At 44.0% G+C, this 25,192-nt stretch overlaps 1 protein-coding gene across 2 annotated transcripts; it reads left to right on the top strand.

The window, feature by feature from the left end:
- Positions 1 to 18,853: 18,853 nt before the first annotated feature.
- Positions 18,854 to 25,015, top strand: CREG1 (cellular repressor of E1A stimulated genes 1; the record flags this gene model as incomplete). Of its 2 annotated transcripts, XM_080612110.1 has the most annotated exons (4): positions 18,860 to 19,288; positions 21,723 to 21,842; positions 22,691 to 22,875; positions 22,972 to 25,015. In XM_080612110.1, coding segments are annotated over exons 1-4 (594 nt in total). In that variant the 5' UTR covers positions 18,860 to 19,000. The 2 variants fall into 2 exon arrangements, with proteins under 2 accessions (XP_080468237.1, XP_080468236.1); XM_080612111.1 differs by lacking the exon at positions 22,972 to 25,015 and having other exon boundaries at positions 18,854 to 19,288; positions 22,691 to 22,876.
- Between the last annotated feature and the right edge of the window lie 177 nt (positions 25,016 to 25,192).

The following is a 25,192-nucleotide window of genomic DNA, read 5'->3' as shown; positions in this document are numbered from 1 at the left end:
CAGAGCTCTTATACTGACCAGGGTTTTCCCCAGGATCCTTCTCAGCTTCCTGATGTTTCCCTCTCAGACATTTGTTTTTCTTAATGGTCTGGGAACTATACACAGTCTGTCAAGTTTCCCCAGATTAATCAGTGCCTCTCTGTATGTACATCCAGGCCTTGTTCTGAGGAGCTCTTGCTGCTCTAGAAGGATGAGAGGTGAGCTAATGAAGGAACAACTGATTAAATGTCCCAGGCTGCCCACACAGAGAGGGAAAATAGTGCAGTCTGTGGGGCAAGTGCACCTGATCTCATGTGAGCAGTCTCCAACAAAGGCACAGGGGAGAGAGATGGCCAGGAAGGATGGGCACATGTGTGGATTCTTTCAGTGGGGAATAAAATGCATGAACCATGGTTATCATCTGATACAGACCTTTAAGATAAGCAGCTTCCTGTTGGTTAAAATGTGTCCTGCAGAACATCATTATTTTAAACCATCTGAATCATAGCGTTGCTTTAAGTGACTTGCAAAGCCCTTTAGCTGTAGACACAATGCGAGGCTGCACCCTGCTCTCACCTGCACACATGGAGCCACTTGGCAGAAAAGGTCACAGCCTGATGAATCAACTTTCAACTGCTACTCAGTTTAACTTCTCCCTTGCTTCTCTCATGTGGGGTGAGGGAAGGAGTTCTGTTTTTAGCAGAGGTTGGAAGTAAGATGAACTCCAGCAGGAGGAGGCTCAACCACAAGATGCTTCAGGTGTGATGAAGAAGGGACCAGTCTTGGACTGACAGAGTGGTTAAAGAGATGAACTTTAAGCAGGTGCATATGCAGTATGTGTTAATTATCTAATCTGAAGCTATTCAGAAGGTCAAATTAGAAACTGAAGTCACGGATCTGTCAAACAAGGGACACAGAATGGAAGAAGCAGGGACAATTCAAAACACTTCTGATAAATACTGTAAGTAGATTGTGATACCTCTCCATTTAAGCTCAACACTAGAGACAGTCTAGTTGTAGCAGCACAGGGATTCAGCTTCTCTTAATTTATCATGTTTGGAATAGCAAATCAGAAGGGTAAATAAGCCTTCACAGAGATCCTAACTGCTGCAACTTCCAGGACTTGTCAGGACTGTGCTATCTTTGTAAAACATTGCTATTAAATTAGGTCTACACTGGATACCAGCAGGTTGGAGAAGGAGGTTCATACTTATTTGAGCCAGGAATTTAGTCTAAAAAGGTACACAGATATGGAGTGGAGGAAAGTGATAGTAAACACTCAGCTAGCAGCCAGCTTGAGGTGTGAATGCTAAGCTATATCCACAGAGATCTTTTTAGCTGGGCCCTGGAAGGCTCAGTGGCCCTGCAGCACTGAGGATCCTGGTCTGGAAAGCTGCTTTCTCAGCAGCTGCCCTCCCTTTGGCTCCATCTGAAGGTTCCAGTTTTCTTTTTTCTGTGATCCGAGAAAGAGAATTATCTCTGTTTCTGAGCAAACCTGTTTGTGAAATTCTCCCCAAAACCCTGTAAAGGGGAAACCCAATGTTTATAAGAGCTTTGGAATACCCTGCCTATTTTAATGCTCTATTTGTTTTTCCTGATGGTTGACTGAAACTTGTAAACAAGTTCTTTCTATGGCAAGAAGGGGGACTAAGTTCTTCCAGCCTCAGGCACAGTTTCTCCAGATCAAAGCTGGGCCACTGGAACCAGTTGTCCAGGAAGCACGGGCTCAGTGTCTGCACCTCACTTGCTCAGTGAGCAAATCAGCCCTAGGAAGTTCTGTTCAGAATGTCACTGAATTCATAGGCCTTAAAATTAAAGGCGTTGAGAAGAATTACAAACAAATGATACAGCAATTTTTTGAGTTGCAGAGCGAGGCAGAAGAAATAAACTATGAAGCTTTCATTACTTAGCAGCTTTTCTTTCCCACAAGCTACAAAACGAAAAGGCTTCCAGCTTTCACCATTGAGAATATACAGACTAAACCGGTGCCCACTACAAAAGGGCACTGAAGAGCTGCTGTAGATGATGCAGGCTTCAGTTTGCTGGATTAGAGTGTTAAGTTGCTGCAGGGGACGGATCCTGTGAGACTGGACCTCATATTCCTGAGCAAAGCCTGGCATGGAGACCGTAGCTGATGGGTCACCCACACTAGGCACCTGCGGTCAGAACTGGAGTAGTATGAGATACCAGTGCCAAGGGCAGGAGACTGGGGTGAGAGGGCAGAGTCAAAGAACATGAGTCCTGTGCTTACTGCAAAGGAGAAGAAAAGGGGATGAGAAGAAATCCCTGGGTGGCGGCAGGCAAAGGCTGCTTGACCTGTACAGAGCAGGACTGGGTATTACATGAGATCGAAGTCCTGGTATGAGAGGAAAAGACAGCTTTGCATTGATGAAAGAGAATGTGTTAGGACTGTTTCCTTTTTGTATGGGTGACTTATCTAACTTGTTACCTTTATGTCTCCTGTCACCTCATGCTGCAGTGCATTCAGCAATCCATCCCTTTTATTCCACTCTGTCCTCTTTACAGACACCTGCTGCCTAGAGAATCAGTGCGCATGCCTGTACTTGTCCACATGGACAGCCCTTCTGTCTCTTAACTGGGAATGAATACCTTGAAGCTGGGAATGAACACACTGGATTTTCATGGAGGGACAGCATCGACAACTCTGTGCACTTTGTAAAGACTAAGTGGGAAGCCAAATTATACTGTGCACGTTTCACAAGTTAAACACATGCTTGCTGCAGGGCACAGGAGGTGAAATTCCTTGGAAACCTGGCACACAAGCTCAAGTGTGTGTATATGAAAACAGGACCTGTTTCATCTGGACTTACATCAGAGGAACATGACACTCAACAGAAAGATATTTCAAGATGATTGACTTGAATAACCCATGATTGCTGTTGCAGTACGAAGTTTTAAAGGATAAAGAAGCCTATTCTTAAAACAGGAAGAACACACACACAAAAAATTGGTTTTGTGTTTCACACAGGCAATAAAAGAACATTTCCTGGACTCTTGCAGATGTGATGCCAATTTATTTTGATCTAAGCTTCCCAGAGGCAAAAATCTGAAGAGCTTGAACAACATATCATAGCAGGAAGGAATCATAAATGCTTTTGGGACTTGATGCTGAATAGCCACTAGTTTCTGCCAGCAGCCCCGCACATGGAAGAACTGCAGAAAATGTATGGTCTTGCCCCTCTGGTGGCCCTATCAGTACTAATGCTTGAATGCAACAGATTACTCCTGCCATTATCTTTTTCATGCTCTGTCCAGACTACTTTTGAACATCTCATGGGAAAGAGATTTCCATTATACGTGGTTTCCACTATACTGTTCCAGTCCCTGCCAGACCTGACTGCCAGAAATCCTTCCTGCTATGCAGTGAGATATGCATCTTCCCTTTCATTTGATCCCATTATTCCCAGGCATGCTGCTTTTGCAATGCACTAATTCTGTTTCCTCTGTGTTTAAAGTTTTAGACTACTGTCCTCTGTCTCACTCCAAAGCCACACTGACTTGTTAACTCCATTCTTCTGAGTCAGCTTTCCCTCTCGTTTGCATTTTTGTGTCTCCATCCTTTAGGTACCCAGGCTCCCAAACTGCACATGTTGATGCTGTGGTCTATGTAAGCAATAAATTTCTTGCCTTTAGAAGTAGCATGAAGCTTGGTTCAGTGATGGAGCATGAGAGAAATGTATTATATTTTGTGACGTACCACTCCATGCCATAGCTACCAGCTTGTACAAAAGCACAACCTGATCTGTGGTCCAATCATGCTGAGAATATGCATTTGAGAAGCCTGAGATGAACAGTGGCTTTGTTGAAGCTGGTAGTGGTAAATCAATATCCTTTGCAGATTGGCTTCTAGTTATCCACACTGACCAAAACACTGTATGCATCTTGTTACAAAAGGTAAACAGGTTTATTTGCACTAGGACACTTGCATGCAAAAACCAGTTTAGTGCCCTGCTGTGTGGGTTTAGGGCTCTTTTAAAACTTGATGCTGAACAAAAGAAATAGAGCATGCATCTATACCAGCTGCCAATCTGGCAAGTGAGGTCTGGGTCTGTGCTTGGAGAAGACTTCCAGAAACACCTTTAGCAAGAGATATGCTCATACCTGACTAGAATTTGATCTGATGTCTTTTTTTCTTTCTAACAAGTGAAAGCTTCATTTGGCACTAATGGGGCAGATGAGCTTCATCCTTGTCGATGCATTAGCAGGACCCATATACTGGTGATAAGATACCATAAAGATATGTCTCAGCCTTGATGTTAATGTAAAAGTGTTTCTGGCATAAGACTCATAGCTGGATACATTGTGGCTTGGATGAAGTGCGACTTAAATCTGTGCCTATGTGAGACTCCATAAGAGTAAAGTGCCTCTGGCAATAACTCGGTGTGACACAACTCTGCAGTGAGTATGTAATAATAGATTCTCCTTACACATTACATCTCCTTTCTCTAGACCAGTGTGTAATAATAACTTCTCCTTACACAACAGATCTCCTGTCTCTAGACCAAATTCATCCTTATGTATGCCATGTTGCAAAATGCTAAAGGTGTATAATTGTGTAAGTCACCAATACAAGTTGTGTCTCTGCAGTATTACAGCACCTTCAGGCAGCAAGAAGGCTTCACCAGTAAAATAGACAGGTCCTCTAAACTGGTTCTCTTGCTGCTGGGTACAAATCCCAAATTCAGGCTGTAGATTTGGTGTTTTAGGAAAAGGAGCATCCACCTCTCTACAACTGTTAACCAACCACATGGAAATAGAAAGGAAAACTACCATGCACTTGGTCACTTCCATGACAAAACCCAGCAGTTTCCTAGCAGCATCTATCCATAAAGAAATGCTGATGTTTCCCCCTGTTCTCCAGATAAGCACATCCTGGGAATGTATGAGGAGGTATGCATAATATGCTGCTCAACAGTAATGCTCCCTGGCAGTTAGACTGTGGACAACAGAAAAGAAGGTTTTCCAAAATGCTATCACCATGGCCTGGGATACTCAGATGATCAAAAGTTAAAATGGGAGGGAGGGAGAGGAGAAGTTCAGAAGATTCATCCCTCTCCATTGACACAGGAGAAGCTTTAATTCTTCAAACCACCTATTCTGGGTCTGCACTAGGTGCAAGAAAGGGTCACAGCACAGCCCATGGGGCTTGGTTTTGTTCCTTTCTGTCCTTCAACAGGGAGGCCTCATCCAGTCATTGGGATGTGGAAGTCTGGCAAACCTGATCCTTTCCAGGATCTTCTGCCGCAGACATGCTATTACTGTCAGGCAGGTCCTAAACCTGCCCAGACCTGAGGAGTAAAATGGGGTCATATGGTACCTCCCCTAGTATATTTACATACTCTTCCCCTTATCTACACAGACACTCTGCACAAATGCGTCATTTTGATGAGTTTGGGAATGATCTTGGCTCCAGAGCTGCGAGGGTGGGCACAGACCTTGCTCAGCCGAGCTCACCTCTGTGGTTTACTGTCCTGCTGGTCCTGGAGGACCATTACAGTTATAGATTTCAGGCTCCTGGTCTGCCCAGTACCAAGTACTTGTTCCTCCATCCCCTCCACTTCAATCCTCTTGTGTGACAGGTCACGTATCCTTAGTGCAGTTTTCCAAGGGACAGGGTAAGTGCCTATGCTGAAAGAAAGATGCCCTGTAGTTTGGGTGAGGGCACCATTCTCCATGGCTCCTGGAAGGATGCAGCAATGGAAATCCTAGACCTGGAAATGTGCTCAGTTGTGATGTCTGGCTGACCACAGTACAATGGGAGAAATGGCTTCTGACCTCGCCTGTTGAGGGAAGAGATATGCAGAAACCCCAGGAGATTTCTGCAGCCTCCTACTGAGACAGGGAACAGAGGACTCTGCTGTTCACTGGAGGAGTGGGGCAGGACCCAGGGCCTCTTTGTGCTATCCTCACCTGACACAAGAGGGGCTTTTACTGAAAAGAGCAGTGGCCCCATCACTCCCCAGATGTCCCACATGAGAAGACTGTGGTGTAGGGAGAGGACACAAAGAGTTGTGGTCAATGGCTTGTTGTCCAGCTGAAGACCGGTAACGAGTGGTGTCCCTCAGGGATCAGTGTTGGAACCGGTCTTGTTCAACATCTTTGTCAGTGACATGGACAGTGGGATTGAGTGCGCCCTCGGCAAGTTTGCCGATGACACCAAGCTGTGCGGTTCGGTTGATACGCCAGAGGGAAGGGATGCCATCCAGAGGGACCTTGACACGCTTGTGAGGTGGGCTGATGCCAACCTTATGAAGTTTAACCATGCCAAGTGCAAGGTCCTACACCTGGGTCAGAGCAATCCCAGGCACAGCTACAGGTTGGGCAGAGGAGAGATTCAGAGCAGCCCTGCAGAGAAGGACTTGGGGGTGTTGGTCAATGAGAAAATGAACATGAGCCAGCAGTGTGCGCTCGCAGCCAGAAAGCCAACCGTATCCTGGGCTGCATCAAGAGGAGCGTGACCAGCAGGTCGAAGGAGGTGATCCTGCCCCTCTACTCTGCTCTTGTGAGACTTCACTTGGAGTATTGTGTGCAGTTCTGGTGTCCTCAACATAAAAAGGACGTGGAACTGTTGGAACAAGTCCAGAGAAGGGCCACAAGGATGATCAGGGAACTGGAGCACCTCCAGTATGGAGACAGGCTGAGAAAGTTGGGGCTGTTCAGCCTGGAGAAGAGAAAGCTGCCTGGAGACCTCATAGCAGCCTTTCAGCATCTGAAGGGGCCTACAGGGATGCTGGGGAGGGACTATTCATCAGGGACTGTAGTGACAGGACAAGGGGTAACAGGTTAAAACTTAAACAGGGGAAGTTTAGACTGGATGTAAGGAAGAAATTCTTTACTGGGAGGGTGGTGAGGCGCTGGAATGAGTTGCCCAGGGAGGTTGTGAGTGCTCCATCCTTGGCGGTGTTCAAGGCCAGGCTGGATGAGGCCTTGGGTGGCATGGTTTAGTGTGGGGTGTCCCTGCCCATGGCAGGGGGGTTGGAACTTGATGATCTTAAGGTCCTTTCCAACCCTAACTATTTTATGATTGTATGATTCTATGACAGGTCTTGGAAACATGTCCAGTAGGTTGTCCGGAGGAGAAGTGGTGAAGTGAGCAGAGAACTGCTGTCAGCCCTGGAAAAGCTTTCCCTCTCCTGAGCTGAAGCAGCAACTGCCAAAATGAAGATCTAGCAGGAGCTAGTTGCAGAAAAGAGACATAGAATGGAGATGTCACAGAAAGAAATAGAATCTATTGGTAGACAGAGAATATGGAAGCCTTCCCAAAGTAAACCTGGTTGTTGCACCTTTGCAGCTTAGGCAATCCATCACACCATAGGGAGCCACCAAAGACCAGTCTTGGATTGCTTCCCTTTGCTGTGCATTCAAATGTCTCCATGCTTCCAAGCTCCTACAGAGAGGCTGGGAAGAGGAATGCCATGACCACTGTTGGATATGGGCTTCAGAAAGCCACAGGCAATTTCAGTGGATGCCTTAACTCACAACATCTGCAGCAAGGTTTGATACAGCTATGGGAACTAGACAGATTGGACCAAATCTGAAGACGTAAACAAACAGACACATTAATTTCTGATCCATTTGGTACTGCAAGCGCAAAGAATGTTTGTTGGCTGCCTTTTTACAAGTGGCTTAGCTTTCATCAGTGCCAGCTTTAAACACTTTTCATACAAACTCCTCTCCCCTGAACAGACAGAACTTAATGATTTCAAGTTCCTTTCATCAGTCATAACACTGGAAAGAAAACCCATTCTCAAATCTATCTTGCATCAAGAAGCTGGGTCTTCACAAAAAAACCCCAACAAAACAACCCATGAAGATAAGTAGACTCACAAAATTACATGAACTGCAAGAATGGGGTTTTGTTGCCACTTACTTCCTCTTTGGGATCTTAAATGGTTATGGTTACTGCTTTCAATGTTTCAATGCTTTCGATGCTTTCAATTTCTGCTATCACATTCCTGGTAGCAGAATGTGTAAAACTGTAAGTACTTGCCCTAACAAACAGCAGCACCACGCTACCCTCTCTGAGAAAGTGATCCCAACCATCTTGCTTCTGTGGGGTTTTCAAAAATAGGGTCTTCCTGACAGAGACATGATGGAAATCAGCTGGCTAGGTCAGCCCGCTGACCTTTTTTCATAATGCTAATCCTAATGTGTCCCACTACAGCAAAGAGCTTGCCAGTTATGCCTGCAGGGAAGCACAGAGCAGCTCTCCCTGCCACTGATGAAGCAAACAGGTAAATGACAGAACTCTCATTCCTGCTGCACAGGACCATTGCATTTTAAAGCAAAAAAGTGTAGCAAGTCTCCAGGTCCTGCTCACACTGCCTATGAAAAGCTGTTAGGAAGAAATGGAATACTGGCAGGTGGTAACTCTTGGATCTATTTTGGTCTAATATCTTCTTACCTTTGGGACATTAGCCACCTTTTTGGAGGCTTGGGGCAGGAAGGGAAGACCAAGTACACTACTTAAAAAATGTCTTGGGAGTTGAGATGTTTTAAAAATAAGAATGGATGCAACAATCTACAGATGATCAGAAAACAAGGTAACATGGGGAAAGAGTAGGAAATAGAGGAAAGGGGACAGGATTAAGAGGACACTCAGGTTAAAGACTTCAGAGAAGTCTTCCATATAGTCTTCCATATGTGTCACATGTGTCTCCCAAAAGGAAATTTCTACTCTGAAACACCTCTGAAGGAGACAACAGAAAACACTTGAGGAGCGTATAGAGAGGAAAGTGGATGTGGGAGAGTGTACTCAACACAATAAATATCAGTCTTTGCTCCATATATTGCTTACTGTGCACAGCAGTTATAACAACTTAAGAGCTCAACTCCTCTTCCCCTCTTAGACATCACCAGCTTCTATATGGCCGAAAAGAAAAAAACAAGCATTAACACTTACTGATCTACTCTCAGTCAAACCTAGTAGTCCTTACAAAGCTATACATTTGTCATGCCACATGTAATCTGTGCTCAGTTGGTTTGATCACTGCTTGGTCCTTCTCCATACCAAAATCTGTTTAGATAGTTCGTTGAGGACATTTCTTCTAACAAACATGTCTGATCTTTAACACTTGCCTGTGGGGCAGGACAGCACAGATAACAGGGATTGTGATGCTAGCACCGGAGCATTATCAGACCTGACCTATGCACTGGAAAGCTTCAAGAAAAATCATAGTGGTGCCTCAAGCACACTGTTCCCTGGCTTTGAGGTGTTCCCTGCTGCTTGGGCTGCACTGACACAGAAAAAGGCTTCCCTGGGAAGATAATCTAACATGCTTAGTAAGACGTGTGTTTAGATGAAATACCAAAAGTCCTCTTTTGTCATTTGAGGTTTTCATAATGTCATAATCACCTTTCTATCTCCTGTGCCCCTCCTAAAAATACATTTTTTTTTCCTTTGCCATTTCAAAAACTGCTTGAAAAGCTTATGAATCCAGTCTGACATGAGCACAGGAAGCACCATCTTTCCTATCTTGTGTAAATGGGAAAAGAGGTAAGCAGAAGTGAACTGCCTTCAGGGTGCTACACAGGAGAAGGCTTGGACTGAAATGCCAGGGAAGCCTGCCTCCTGTCCATAAGCTGTGTGCCCACCAAGAGACAGAGCTCTGGTTCTACTCGAGCACGGGACACACAGTATGGAGAAAAAAGCACAGGAAACCCTCTGGGGGTGTACTACTCATTTACCTCTGCAAAGCAGTGGTTCTCAGGTTTCTCATGATTCTACTGAAATGCGCTATTGATAATGAAAGTGATACCACCCCATCCATGTGGAACTCCGCTCAGGGTCCAAATCATAGCTTCTGCTGCTGCATGGGCTGGGTAGGAATCAGCCCTAAAGAGCCTGCTCATCCTGTACGGCTTGTTCACTTCTCATATGATCCCATTTCTACTGGATTTTTAAAACCTTCTTTCAAAAGGATACCCTTTAAACTGTAACTCTCCCACCTCAAAGACTAAAAAATAAATAGCAGCTCTTCCTCATTCCCCTTTCACAGATGTAATTTCTGCCCACGCTATCCCCCTACTTTCCAAACCTGAACTAAAACCCGCTAAATACTCTGAGGTGCAGTGCAAGGGCTGGGGGACAAAGACATTTATCTAAACCTCAGCAAAGAGATATTCTGAGCTGCCTTTAGTGAGAAATTGCTTTGCAAGGTGGAGCTAATACAGATCGAGGAGCCAGTCACAAGCTAGTGGAAATAAAAGTTTTCTTTACCTCCATGTCCCGCAAGAGAGAGGTGTCCTCGGGGAAATCTTTCTTCCCCACCCCTTTCCCTCTTATCTGTGGGAAAACTTCAGCCAAGCCAGAAAAATCGTGCCGCGGTGGAGGGTATGTAATATCCAAGCTGCTGCTCAGCTTGAGAACTAACAGAGCCCAGCAAGTGGCCCTGCACTGCCAACAAGGAAGAAGGGCGGGCTGGTGAGAGGAAGGGAGGGAGGGGAGGGGGAGGCAAGGCAATCAGGGTTTAAATTTAGACACAAATCTAAACAGATACTGTCCTTCCCAGAGCTCTGGGCTCATGAGACAAGCAGCAGCAAACTCTGTTGCTGCTCCCATACTTGGGGACACCACATGTGCACTTTCTCCCTTCCTTTCTCTCCTTTATATTTTCTGTCATCTCACCTTTGCTTCCCCCCACACCCTGTTTTGCCTCTATTTCTTTCCATTGCTTGCAGTTACTGCCCCAGTGTTTCTGCCCGTTATCTCTCTCTTGACCATGCGTCTCTCTCCAAGTCTGCAGGGTCTCTTCCTTTTTGTTTATTTGTAAGGAGACTCTTTTCTTCTCTCACTGCAGCTTCCTTTCTCCCTTCCTTCACACTGTTAGGTAATTTCAACCAGCAGTGGACTGTCTTTAGAGTGATCAGAGAGGCAGAAGAGGAGCAGTGCAAGGGTGATTGTTGTATTTGACCAGAAGGCTTTGGTGTCTTAGTGCGCAGCTGGGACTCCCAGGGATGACACTACTGTGCTGCTGAGTGCTCAAGAGATAAGGGCTCCACTGTGAAGAGAGCTGCAATAATGTGGGCACAAGCAGGAGGGTCGCCATGCAAGGTGTCACTGCTAGTCGTAAAGCAGGACTAGCTCCTTCCACCCTGAATTCATGCCTCACACTACCAGGTCAGAAAGTGCAGAATGCTCTTCTCTCCCTTCACAGGGAAGGATAGACTTGTGCACTGGAAGTGAGAAGCTTCAGTGGTGACAGAAAAAAAGCCTCAGGAATGTTTTGCTATAGTTTCCATTTCCATTCAGATCACAGTGTTGTAAACTAGACATCTCTTTTAGCAACTGTTTGCATATGCTCCTCCTCAAGAATTTCAGTCCCCACCTCTTGAGAGCAGGGTGGAGCAGGGTGGTGTAGAGGAATTTGGAAACACTTCCTTGCCTTCTGCTGGCTTCCTTGCCTTGCATGCAGCTGCAAAGTGACACAATGTCATGTCATCATTCTGAGATGATATCTCAGGGGCAGAAGAGGGTTAAAGCATCTTTTCTGAAAGGGATGCATACTTTTCCTCTGCACTGTTTCACAAGTCCCTGCTGGCTAAGGTGGAAGACGCTACAGAATGGATTTAAATGTGACCATCATGATATCCAGGATTATTGTTACCAATAAATCATCTTGACATAGTTCTTACAGGATAGTTAACTGTTGCTGTACTGCATGCTGTCTGTAGGACTCCTGTGGAACTAACAGATTTTAATCATGATCTAATTATCTCCCAAATTCAATATACAATCGTTACTTGGTCCTTAGCCAAAGAATGATATGCTGAGTTGCTGCAATCTGGAGATTAGGCAAGAGGACTAATTAATCTTCTGTTGCTGTAACACTGGATTAGTTGAAACCCCTCTGCTGTAAGCAACCAGAAGATGCTGCAACTATATATGTAAGCAAATAGATTAAAAATCTAAAAAAAGTGTAAGAATGAAATTACTTCTTGACTGGAAATCCTGTTGAATTCTTGAAGTGCTGACAATGGTACATCAGGAGAGGTGATAGGAACTGAACTGAGAAGCAGTATGAGGTGGGGAGGGCAGGATACTTCAGCTGCGCATGTTTTCCCTGATGTTGGGACAGAAGAAGGATTTTATGTGCAGGGATTTCACTGTGGGCATTGGTCACAAGTGTTGTTTTCAAGCTGTCTGCCATTTAACAGACTGTCAAAACCTCATACTGCAGTGGTTGCTTCATGCCATTCAGGGTCTATTTCAGTAATGTCTTTTCGCTTTCAGGGGTTGTACTCTGTGGAGGAAACTCTTTACTCAGGTCTACAGAAAAGCACACTGCTAGGCAGAGATGGTATCACTTTACCCACACTAATAAAGCAAAGGTAGTTGCAGCTGCCTCATCACAATTCTTCACTATTTATTTCTCCTCCCAAGTATCTTGCCACAAGGCAAATCTTTTCTGCCAGCAGGATTCCCAGATGCCATTGCTCAGCGAATGGTACACAGTACTCAATTTATTAATGCTAAATCTTTCTTCCTGAAGGAACAAGGAGAGAACACAGAGAAATACAGTACATGTTTTTCTCCAGACAGGAAGACACAAGGTGTGGATTTGCCGTAGACTTGTTTCTGGACTGAAAACCACCAGAATATCTGAAACAATCAATCTACATGTTTTAACTACACGAACCTCGTAACAAATGTTATTAAGGGAGGTTATACTGAGGAACCGGGTGTTTTACATGATATGCACGCGTAAGTATGAATGTGAGATATTTTAGAGTATGACTCTCTGCATTTCTGTGTGTGTCTCTATTTACAGACCTTCTGGGATATAGCAGTGTATATAAAACTAATTTGTTTATATGCAAAAAAAGTTTCTACATCTGTCCTCCTCAAGAGGAAAAAAATGCAGTCATCACAAGTGCCATTAAAACAGGCTCTAGGGAGAAACTTCATTTGAATGAGAAAACGTTGCAAACATGGACCCTTGGATTTTGCAGATTCCCAGCTGGTTATTTTCAAGACATGTGAGGCCAAACCCAGCAAGTTCGCTTCAGGACAGATTATTTGTACTTTTGCTACAAGCAGCATATAAGGGAGAGCTGCAAGGAAATCCTTCATCCTGCACGCCTGCAAAAGAGGTAGCATGACTAGTTCTGCCATGCTTAGAAACACCATGTGTAATAACTGGTGACCTCTTGCATTTTGGCTATGAAGTATGGACAATGAGGCCTCTACAGGGTGCTAGATCCACAGAAAGGAAGTGTAGGGACATAACAGTTCTTTAGAGACCACTTAGGAAAGAAAGTTTTTGAGGGCATCTGAAACTCTGATATTTGTGTCTGCGCAGCTATCTCATTCAGGTGTGTCTGTGTTGGAGCCCAATGTGGAAAGGTATGTTTGTCAGGGCCATGGATGAGCAAAGGATGGAGGGAACTGTGGGTCCTCACAAGACAGACTGAAATTCTGTACTTTGTTAAGGCATGAACTGAGGGTTTAGTAGAGCTCACCTGTTAGTGCCAGTATCTGGGATTGTTCTGTCCATCTCTCTGTCTGGCTTTGCCTGCTGCTATTCACGTAATTTCCCAGAATTCATACTATTAACAAACTGATGTTCCCATGTTGGGCTTTTGACCCCCTTAAAATGAGGTCTCAACCCTTCCTGTTCCCACTCAAGCAACTCAATTCTCAACTGAAACAAACGGGGATAAAGTAACCACAGGAAAAAAAAAAAAATCTCATTTCAAAGAGCAATCAACTCTAAAAGCCAACATCCTGTTTTGGGTTGGGTTTGAACATCAGCTTCTCTGACAATGGCAAGCTGACAGGAAGTGAAAGTGAGCAGCGTTTTCTAGGGGAAACTCCCTGTTTGAACTCACCATTCTGCTGTGTCCTGAAGTATCTGCTCCCACTGACCCTGCCCTCAGCATTAAACTCACACTGTGGACACTAAGCCTTACCCTCCTTCTTCAGGGCATTACCAGCAGGAAATGAAGTCAGTTGGAATGCTTTGTACCATCAACATTTCTTGCTCTAATTCTGCAGCTGCAGCAATGCATGTCTGGGAGCACACACACGCACACACACGTTCACATGCCAGGCACCATGCACCCCTGGGAATGATGTGAATGGAAAAGCCCCGTTAGCAAAGAGGCTTGAATTAAGTGAAAGGACATGGTTGCAAGCTGTGTTGGATAGGGAGGGTGAGACTATGTGTGTTGTGTGGTAGCCACATAAAAAAGTAGGTGATACAGACTAACTGAAAGATCTAATCATTTCACATGTTCCTGACAGTCGTCCTGCGCCTGTCTGCTAACACCATGGTTCAGACTAACCAGGCTTCTTAACTCTCAGGCTCTGGGCAAAAGGTTGTCCCTAAGCAGAGTAAAGTTAGAAAAATGCAGCACTGTACAAGGAGCATTTCACCTGTGATGCTTTGCTTGTAATAATGAGATCGCGCTGAAGTGGACCACCCTAACTCGTATGAGGCCACCTAGGGGCTAGTGGGTGGTGTACAGGTAGATTGTGCCATCTCTTGCAGCACCTGAATTTCTTTGAAGAGCTCTTCTTTCGTTGCTGATCGCCTGACTTCAGAGAACATACTCAGATGCGGTATTAAGAGGCAATGGCTGCATCCCATTATATTAATATAGTAATGGGACAAATATTATCAGCATCAGCCACTGGACAGCTTGCTTTTAGACTGAACAATTCCTCTACCAGTTACTAGTTTTAAAACTCAACAAGGGTTAATATAAACAAAAAGTTACAGCCAGAACATGGGTGCTGACACAATTCCAGGCATCTGTGCTGGATACAAGCATGGGTTTGATTATGTTGTTCTCAGGCCAGTCCTGATGCCAATCTCTCAACATCCTAGTATCACAGCTGGCCCTCACAACATCTTCCTCAGCGTGCAGCCCAAGCATTGACTGAACAGCAAGAAGTTTAGACTGAACATGAAATAACTCTTCTGGTCCCTAACAGGTTATGCACAGAGGACGCTTGCCTTGCCACTGCCTGTGTGGTGGCTGTTAAAAACATAAAAGTACTTTCAGCTGAATATCAGGACAGTGCTATATTAATTTTACCTATCTTCAAAAAATACACTGATGAAAGGGTCAGAAGCTAAATTCCCAACCAAGTTAATTCGGGAACTTAGAGGGCAAGAACAAATAGATGCATTACACACAGGCACACAAGACCTTTCTGTCTTCAGCAAAGACCTGTGTCGTGTGCAATTTCCTAATAGCAGTAGCACTGCATTGTTCCACAGGGCTGCTATCTCCTCAGGAGGATATCTAACCAACATTTTCAGAAACAATTTGCATAGTGGGTTTCATATGGCACAGAGTGTTGGCACTTCAAAGCACTGAGTACTTCAGCTTTTGCCAGAGCTGACTCACAGGTCAGTTGCTTATGTCAAACGCAGTGGCAAGTGACTTTAATCACTCTAGCTGTCATTGGGGTGCAGAGAGCTGGCCTGGCTCAGAGATCAAGCACTACACCCAGTGAGACTGCACAGCCTGCAAGTGTTACCTGGACAAAGAAAGGTTTCTGTTCACAGACAAACTGCATGATCTAGACAGGGAGCCTGGCCCAGCACACAGCTAGACTGTGTCTGAAGAGAAACCTTGCCCAGCCCGTTATTACAAGCCCATTACTACAAGCCCATTACATTATTACAGCCCATTACATTATTACAGCCCATTATTATTACGATCTCATTATTACAAGCAAAGCATCACAGGTGAAATGCTCCTTGTACAGTGCTGCATTTTTCTAACTTTACTCTGCTTAGGGACAACCTTTTGCCCAGAGCCTGAGAGTTAAGCCCTAAACAGACAGCTGGTTCAAGGCAAAACCAGCTATGAGGAGGGCAGACAGAGCAAAATAATACATTAGACAGGATGGTGACCTTGCTTGCTTTCTGGCTTCTTCTCCAGCAACACAGCCCCCAGATTCAGCCTGAGACCCATCACATATAAAGCACACTGAAATTAAAATGATTCCATTTACCATGGAACTGGAGGGAATAAACTGGCTTTATCTACAGTGAGATACTACTGTCTATTTACTAGGGGTTTTTATGGACATAAGCACAAGTTGAAAAAGAGAACTAGTGGCTAGCAATACTTTCTTGACCTTGTTATGCAAGGACACTGGAAGCCCCTAGACATATTGCATCACAACAGAGAGAATCCTTCTCCTTTCTCTGAGATCTAGCTGAGGAAGTGAGAGCCTGGAGATTTCAGAGCAAGCTGAAAGCGTTAAAGACCTTATCCCTCACCAGCTCAGGGTCACTCCATGATACCTATCCAAGAAAGGGGTGACCAAAACAAGCCCCCTTCGTTCTGTGTGGTGCACAAGATGGCCTATATGCTGCTGTGCACTGCCCACCGCAGAGGCCACTGAGCCTAATAAATCCTGTTCTCCATAACGGAGAGCCAGTGCTATTTGTTCCATAAATCTTGTTGAGAGCTGAATCCCCACCAGGCTCATCATCCCAAATCCTGGAGGTCACTGAGGTTTGCAGCAGCACCCCTTGGAGACTGCAGACAGGGATGGCTGTGCCCATACCACAAGGCTGGAAAGGCAGGAGAGGAAAAGTGGGCAGACTTTGTTTGGACAAGTTGTTTTCTCTTGGGCCCTGAGATTCCACTGTATGGTCCCAGCAGTGGTGGGGAGATGATCTTCCACACTAAGAGGCTCACTTTTGTCTTTCCTGCCACATGGGCTGTACAGCTCCAGTAAGGCTCACCCTTCCTGGAGGACAGCCATGAGCACAAATACATACATCTAAACTCTGTAACATAAAAGCTTTCCAGAAAAGAAAACAAAAAATTGCCAGCTCTGCTTCGCACACCTCCTTTATCTTCTTTCCTGTCTGTCCTTTTTTCATTCCCTGAGGCACATGTTACTTCCATATACTTTCCATGGTAACCCTTCTTTCCTGTGCTGACCCAACCAAACACCTCCAGTCTGCTCCCTGTCATACTCTCCTGCTCCCCAGTAAAATCATTCACAAACTCATGCCCCACACACACTTGTCCCTTTCATTGCATTAGGTAAACACAGTCCTCACCTCAGGCTCTCAGAGGGCAGGACTGCTTGGAAGTGGAGAGAAACAAGCAGTTTCTGTGCATGCACACACAAACTGGTGGGGAGAGAAAAGAGGAAGCTGTCTCTGTTTTAGCTAGAAAAATCTATGACAAAAAGGGTTTGTTGTATTTTGTCTTCCTCACCCCCTTTGCTTCCCCAAGCCATTCCCTCTAGACCATTTTCATCCCTTTCTTCCATAATCTTTGCACTCCTTTAGAATGGTTCCTGGTTTTGTCCCTTCAGTATGTTCCACTCCTACCCCCCATCTACATTTGTTGTAAAATACTACATACTTGAAGGCAACCTTTTGTGCAGTCTGTTCTCTCGTAATTCCTTTTCTTGCTGTTTTTCTCCTTAGCAGTCTGCCCTGAAATATCACTTGCCCTGTACGTTGCCTGTATTGCCTTAGTTGCTGGAGCAGTTGCTACTCACAACTTCAGTGATTGCACACCAGGGGTCCATCAGCCTCTGCTTTTCAGGTTTAAGAAAATACATTTTTTTTCCCGAGCATAACCAGGAGAATGCAGCAGTGGAAGGCTCTGTGTGTCCCAGAGGGAAAGCAAGGGTCTCTGCCCGTGGTCTGCAGGCCAAGGGAATACTGGAGGACAAACTATTTTGTTGTGCCTGTACACAGCAGGACAGTACATAAATGAAAGGGAATGGACCTGTGGTGAATTTTCCTTCCTGAATCCAGCCCTGGGATGAACAATCCCTCTGGTGGGCTGTAAACTGTGGGTGCTGTGTGGCACCTGGGGGCAGATGGCAGTCACATGGTAAGTTAATTTGGGTTTCTCTGGGCTACACTGTTATTACATATGTAGCGTAGACATACTTGGTGAGATCAAAGAGGAAAAATGGAAATCCACCACCTTTTAGGAAAAGCTGAATCAAGTCTCAGTATTACCCCAGTTAATCCTAATCTTCATCAGGTGACTGAGCAAAAAGTGGTAAATAAAATAAGGTATATTCTCTGTATTCATTTCTCTAAGCAATGCATTGAAGGCCAGGATGTTGTTTAACTAGCAGCACCAAGTCTTGTAGAAGAGATGGCTTTGACACACATCCTGCAGTTTGCAAGTGGCAACACTTGAGCAGTGTCCAGTGGGAAACGATCCCACAAGCTTTTATGTCTCAAAGTAGTTTCATCCAGACCCTGCTTGCTGTGGTTTAAAGAACAAGGAAGGCTGAGCCGCAGGCCCTTGTGGTGACACAGAACCAGCCTCTGAGATTGACTTTGTACCAAGAGGCAGTGGGGCCGATGGTTCCACAACCCCAGCCTCTGAAACTTAGTACCAAGGGGCGGTGGGGCCGATGGTTCCACAACCCCACTTCAGATCTGAGGCACACACAACCTCCGTCAGACAAACAGGGGTGTCATGTCAGGGAACAGCTGCTGCTGGGCACTGCGCTGCCGCCATAGTCCACGTCGGGTAGGTCACGCACACTTTGCCAGACAGGCCAGCTGCGAGCAAGGGGCTACCACCCCGCAGTCCCAGAACGGGAACCGCTACCGACTCCACCTCGCACCCGCACAGCACCCCCCTCAACCCACCGACCATCCACATCGGCTACACGCGCCGCGGAATATGATTGGCAGAGAGTTGCGAAGAGGTCTTTCATTGGCTGCTGGGCTACCACTGGCTCCGCCCTTTCTCCTCCTCCTGGAGAGGCAGGGCTGTCCGAGATGTTTACAACCGAGTGCAGCTGTGGGGGTTGTCCCGCCCCCTCGCAGCTCTTATTGGCTGAGAAGGGCGAATCCATTGGCTGACAGCCGACAGACTAATTTTCCACTCACAAGGTTGTCCCCGGCGAGCTCTCACCCAATGGGTGAAGGAGAGCGGGAAGGGTTGTTCCGATTGGCGGAGCGCCGTGGGCCCTCCTCCCCTCTTCCGCGGGGGTCAGGGCCCGAGGGGGGGGTAGCTGGTAGTGGATGGTAGTCGGTGTGGCATGTTTGGGTTTCAGCTCCTCAGCGCCGCGGCGGTGCTGCTGCTGTTGTTGCCGCCGACGGCCGACGGGGCCATCCCGCAGCCGGAGGATGCGGCACGCATGGCGCGCTTCGTGCTGCACACCTGCGACTGGGGCGCAGTGGCCACGCTCTCTGCGCAGGAGGGTCTGCGTGGCTACCCCTTCGCCAACATTTTCTCCCTCAGCGACGGGCCCCCCGAGCCGCTCAGCGGCAGCGGCGTCCCCTACTTCTACCTGACTGACATGGAGATCTCCGTGCAGGACCTGGAGGTGAGCAGGAGCTGCCGGGCGGGCGGGGAAGGACAAAGTGTCCCTACAAAATCAGGTCTGACCTAGTGTATGCAAGCCCTAGATAGAAATAGTGACTGCAATAAAGGAGACCTAAAGCTTACAAGTGTGCAGGTTGCAAACGCAGTGAACCAAATGGTGAGTGGAATTTCTTTTATAGGAGTCAGGGTTTACACCAGCGTTTACAGAAGGCAATATAATGGTGCTGCTAGCTGCCCTTTCCGTGAATGTCACCTCATTTTTGAGCCCTGGGAACAATTATTGGCCCTACAGCATCTGAGCATGAGCAGTGCTGCCTGTGTTGATGTTTAGTAGTCATAGAATCATCATAGAATCATAAAATGGTTTGGGTTGGAAGGGACCTTAAAGCTCGTCCAGTTCCAACCGCCCTGCCACGAGCCACTAGACCAGGTTGCTCCAAGCCCCGTCCAACCTGGCCTTGAACACTGCCAGGGATGAGGCAGCCACAGCTTCTCTGGGCAACCTGTGCCAGCGCCTCACCTCCCTTGTAGTAAAGAACTTCCTCCTAATGTCTAATTAAAATGGCTCTTCTGTCAGTTTGAAGGCATTCCCCCTTGTCCTGTCACTATGCTCTTGTTAAAAATCCCTCTCCAGATTTCTTACAAGCCTCCTTTAAGTACTGGAAGGCTGCTATGAGGTCTCTCCAGACCCTTCTCTTGGCCAGGCTGAACAGTCCTCCTAAGAAGTTCCTACTGATCATGGTCTGAGAAATTGTTGAGCACCATCCTGGTATGAGGGGCTACAGAATATTTAAATGGAGGATGTCAGAAAAATAACAAAACAACTGTAAATAGGCAGTGTGGGACTTGAGCGAAGAGAGCTCTTATACAGGCTGTTGAAAGAGTAGTAACTAGATCTCTGGAGCAAATTGCAAAGGCAGGCACATGATGGGAAGTGTGATGAGGCTCTGACTGTAATTGGCCTTATCTCAGATCTGTCACTTGGATGAAGTCAAGAGAGTTGGCTACAGAGGTAGGGAAATAGTGATTGTGTGTGTCCTTAAGTGGATTTTTTTAATTGCTGTTCCAGCAACTATTACAGTGTTAGTGAAATAAACACAAAAATAACGTAAATTTTAGACTTTATTTTACTGTAAACTTTTTTGTCTGTTCACTGTCAGGTTTTAGTTTGTTACATTGAAATAGTTTATGCATTTTAGTGCTGTAGAAAGCCTAACTTATCATGTGTAGTGTCTTCTTCTCTATCCCAGAATAACATAAAAATCATGGTATAAACTGCTAATGAACATTTTCTTTTGGAAGGCTCTTCAATAGATCCTTGTTCTGCTGTTAGAGGGCAGAAATATTTGACTGTGATAGTCATGTGTGAGGGAGATGGTGCTGAATAATCATGAGTCAGCTTTTTTTGTAGTTAAGCAGCTTCCTATCTATCAGGTGGTTGCTCCCTTTCCATCAGTTCAGCAGGGCTCTGCGTAGTGTTCAGATGACTTTTTGGATGGGTTTTGAGGTTTTTTGTTTGTTGTTTTTTGGGGGTTTTTTTGAGAGGAGCTTTTTTAAGGAAACTCAAAGCACATGAGCTTTCTTTTCTGGGATATTTGTATTTGACATTCTGAGGTAGGCAATCCTGTTTTGCACCACTACTTGTCAAGCTGTGTTTGCCAAATCAGTTTTTGTAAATCAATCAGGTACAGATTATTTAATTCTTCAAATTTGGTATCTTAAATACACAGGATTTTTTAAACCTGCCTTTAACAATTCATTTAAATGTCAAAAGACCTGACCAGGCAGCAGAGAGGCTTGTTTTGATTGGGGGGGGGGGGGAGGGTGTTTGTATGTTTGTTTTTGTTTTAACTAATTTTATCAACAGTTATGAAACTCAGTTACCTTTTTAGTAACCCTTTATCCTTCTACTAATGAAGTTCACTGTATGTCCTTGTCTTCTGTACTGTGCTGTGTCTATGTAAATTGGAATACATCATAGAATCACAGACTGGTTTGAGTTGGAAGGGACCTTAAAGTTCATCTAGTTCCAACTCCCTGCCAAGGGCAGAGACAGCTTCCACTAGACAAGGTTCCTCCAAGCCCCATGCAGCCTGGCCTTGAACATTGCCAGGGATGAGGCAGCCACAGCTTCTCTGGGCAATGTCATCATTTGAATGTGACATATCTAGACTGCATATTGAATTCACTGTTTTAGGGAGTGCTGTTTTGTGAGGTTTGTGTTTTATGGTAACAAACTTGAGCACTGGGCTTTCTTTCACATTCAAAATTCATCTAAGTAAGGCCTTCATATGTAATTAGGAAAAGGTGACAACAGCTTTGTTCTTTTCATCAGTAATATTGAACTTACTAAAGTACAAAATTCTGAAAATAGGATGGGTATGACATTTTTCTTGCAAAAGCATGTAAACCTTATTTTACTGCTTACATTTCAGATCAATTCAAAAGCCTCCTTGACTGTGTCTTTGGCACAGACTCCTTACTGCAAGAAGCACAAATATGATCCCCAGAATCCCCTCTGTGCCCACATCATCTTCAGTGGCAATGTTGTAAAGGTAAGTAGCTGAAAGTTGACACTGGATAACAATATGTGCATGAAATAGTATGGTTTAGTGGACGGAGAAAGGAAAGATTAGAATTTCTGTGTGAAAGTATATGAAGAGATGTTATGTGCCACAATACGAGAAGGCTTGTCATAGTTGGTGTGAGAAAAATGAAGTTACCACTTGATATTTGCAGGAGCTCTGTTGTTTTCACACCTCAGATATTTGTACATTACACTCCAGCAATCCTTTAATTGCTTTTGCAAGCTCCTCATCAATAACAGGGTGATTTATTTCAATTAGTTCCTTTTGTAGCATACTCAGAGCTCTAAGTTGCTGATTTAACCCTTTAAACATTTGCGCATTGGATATTAAGTGCCACCACACAATTCAGCTTCCCTTCTCTGTAGATTCTGTCCTATCATCCTATTTGTGTATGTGTGTATGCATGTGTTTGCACATGTCTGAACATGGTTGGGTCTGTGTGTGTGTCTGAGCAGGTGCATAGGAGGTAAAATTACACCTAAAACATTGCATTGTAATAATTCAGCAAGTATCCATACTTCTCTGTTTTGTGATTTGTTGAAAGATTTATTACGTTGATGAAGAACTGCCTTACTCATGCTTACTTTAAAAGCACCCTTTCGATTTAATATTAAAATCAACCACCTTGGAGTTTGTGTCATACAGTGGTATGCCCCGTTGAATCTGGAAGGACTCTGCCACAGTAGTGAGTCCTTTGGGACAAGACATGGCTGAGCTGAAAAGAGCACACTGCAATCAGCAGTGTTTTTGTAGCTAAAATTTATCTTCACAAGACTGTATCTTACTGTAATATTTTGGTGGTTGTTATCTTTTAGGTGAGTGATTCAGAAGCAGGCTTAGCAAAAAAAGCATTATTCAGTCGCCACCCTGAGATGGAAAGTTGGCCTAAGGATCACAATTGGTTCTTTGCCAAATTCAACATCACCTGTATTTGGGTCCTGGACTACTTTGGTGGATTAAAAATTGTGACGCCAGAAGAATATTACAATGTCAAGCCCTAGTAAGTACTGAGGTTTTGCATACTAACTCTCATTATATTTAGAACCTGTAGAAATTCTGCGTATCAAATTTATATTATCTCTTTTTTTTTATACAGATTTATATATTTTCCCTAACTAGTCTACTGGATGCAGTGCCTGAAATTGTAAGATATGTTCGAATAAGGGATCCACCTACTTAACAATATCAAGTATAGTATCTAAAGAACTATCTATGGCTAACTGCACTTGTTCCTTGGCTTAAAAACAGTCTCTTGGGAGGAAGGACTCTTATAGAATGCGCAGTCATTGTCTCCTTTTTGAGTTAATTGAAAGACAGATGATGTTTTGGTAAAAGTAGTGAGACTATTCAGCACTTATGAAGCTGTGTTCATGGGATTGCAGCAATATTGCTTTATGTTTTTTAAAAAATGCTTTTGAATCTATCATTACAATATTCAGGTATAGAGAAATAGTGTTTTATTGTCTACATAAAAATAAGTCTTTAAAACTTTCAAATACATTTTAGCTCAGTCAACACTTACACAATTCAGTTTCACTCTTACTCCTTGTTGGTGGAAGAAGATCCTTGCTGATGCTGATACACAGATGAATTACTTGAGTTGTTTCATGAAAGATTTATTTTTTAATGTGTTGTAGAGCTGAATTAATAATGGAAAAAGTCACTTTGCATTGTTAATGAGCTTGTATAATCCTTTGGAAGTAATGTGAATTCTCACTAACTAGCACAGCTCGAATCATACTCAGAAACCTTCGTGCATAAGTCATAACTATTCACTAGACATGATTCTAGAAAGGTATCTGTCTGACAGTCTGCCTTCAGAAATGCTGTGTTTACTGGAAAATAAAGGATTAGTCTAGTTCGAGATCTTTCAGTGCATTAGTTAAAGAATAGTGGTTTGTGAGCATTTCCAATTTTGTTTTTAATACGAGTTTAGGTTAGATCTTTATGGAAAAGTACTACAGGATGGCTCAGCTGACTGTGGAATGGAAAGCATTGCTTGTATTACAATGACAAATGATATGCTGAGTTTCCAATTTCTGTTAATAATTTTCTTTGTACACTAATGCATTCACTTGTTTGAGCCATTATTCTATTTTGTTACGTATATTGAATGTGCTATGAAATATGACTTGTGTTTATACAAACTCTATGTATACTTCAGGATTAAGTTCTTGGTAACTCTTAGCAGGCAGTGGTTATGTGCCATGAGTTTCTAATAGAAGCAGGGTGTGGTAATACCTAAAGTATCTGTCTTTAGTATAAAAAGTGTAATGATTTGTAAGTTCAGTAAAAATACTGTAAAGGGTAAACATTTTCTGATTATAATTCTGAAATCTTCAGCTTTGGTAGCCTGATCAAATAGCAACGTATCAGCTTTTATTACCCTCAGCAGTAAAAATGAGCAGATTCTTGGCTTTGAAGCCTTACACAGCAATTTTTGGTTAGTAACCCAAAAGTGAGAACTAAGCAATACAGTATGATAGAGATGGTTCATGACTTGTAGAGAATGAAAATGAAAGGTGTGCATAATTAATTTTGTGTTAAAATAAGCCACATACAACCACAAAAAGAAATAAATTAACATCTTTTTACCTCCTCTCTAATCTACCATGTGCTAGGTTCACAAATACTCAAAAGTGATTATGAAAACTAAGTTGATTTTACAATGAGCAAATATTACCTAGTTGTCAGAGTAAAGAATGTGAGAACTTAGACTCCTTAGAGGCAGATCAATATATAGAACAGTGGAATTCATCATAATCAAATCAGGTTAATGTTATTGTATTGCTACTTGCTGGAATTATTTGTGAAAGTATTTTTGGTGTAATGTATTAAGTTTTCCTTCTCTGCAAGGAGCAGAAAGGTACTTGTTACTATATCAAACCCATTCTGTTCTGCTGTTTGAAACTTACAATATGGAAACAATTTATGTTGAATAGATAACTGTCATTAAATGCGAAATTGGAAAATAGTTTTTATATAAAATGTAACAATTGTGGAAACTCAAATGATCTGCTGGTATGAGCTCAGTTCTTACCATGGGGCCACTTGAATGCATTACATGTCACTCTGTAACTTCTGATGTGTGAAATTGATGATGCTGTGCTTTTATTAAAATTAAAGTATTTTTTTGACAAGTGGTGGTATGTGTTATTTATTACATGTTCAAGAATATTTCCCTCCCTCATGCTCTTTCACCTGAGCACACTTTTTTCAGAGTTCTTGTTTTACTGTTGCTCTGGAGTCTTTCATGCTTACTAGAATAAATGGTAAAACCATTTAAAAACTATAAAACCTGTTTATATGGTAAAACC

This window comes from Psittacula echo (genome assembly GCF_963264785.1).
Source record: "Psittacula echo genome assembly, chromosome: 3".
NCBI lineage: Eukaryota > Metazoa > Chordata > Aves > Psittaciformes > Psittacidae > Psittacula > Psittacula echo.
This window is presented reverse-complemented; position numbering and strand designations above follow the sequence as displayed.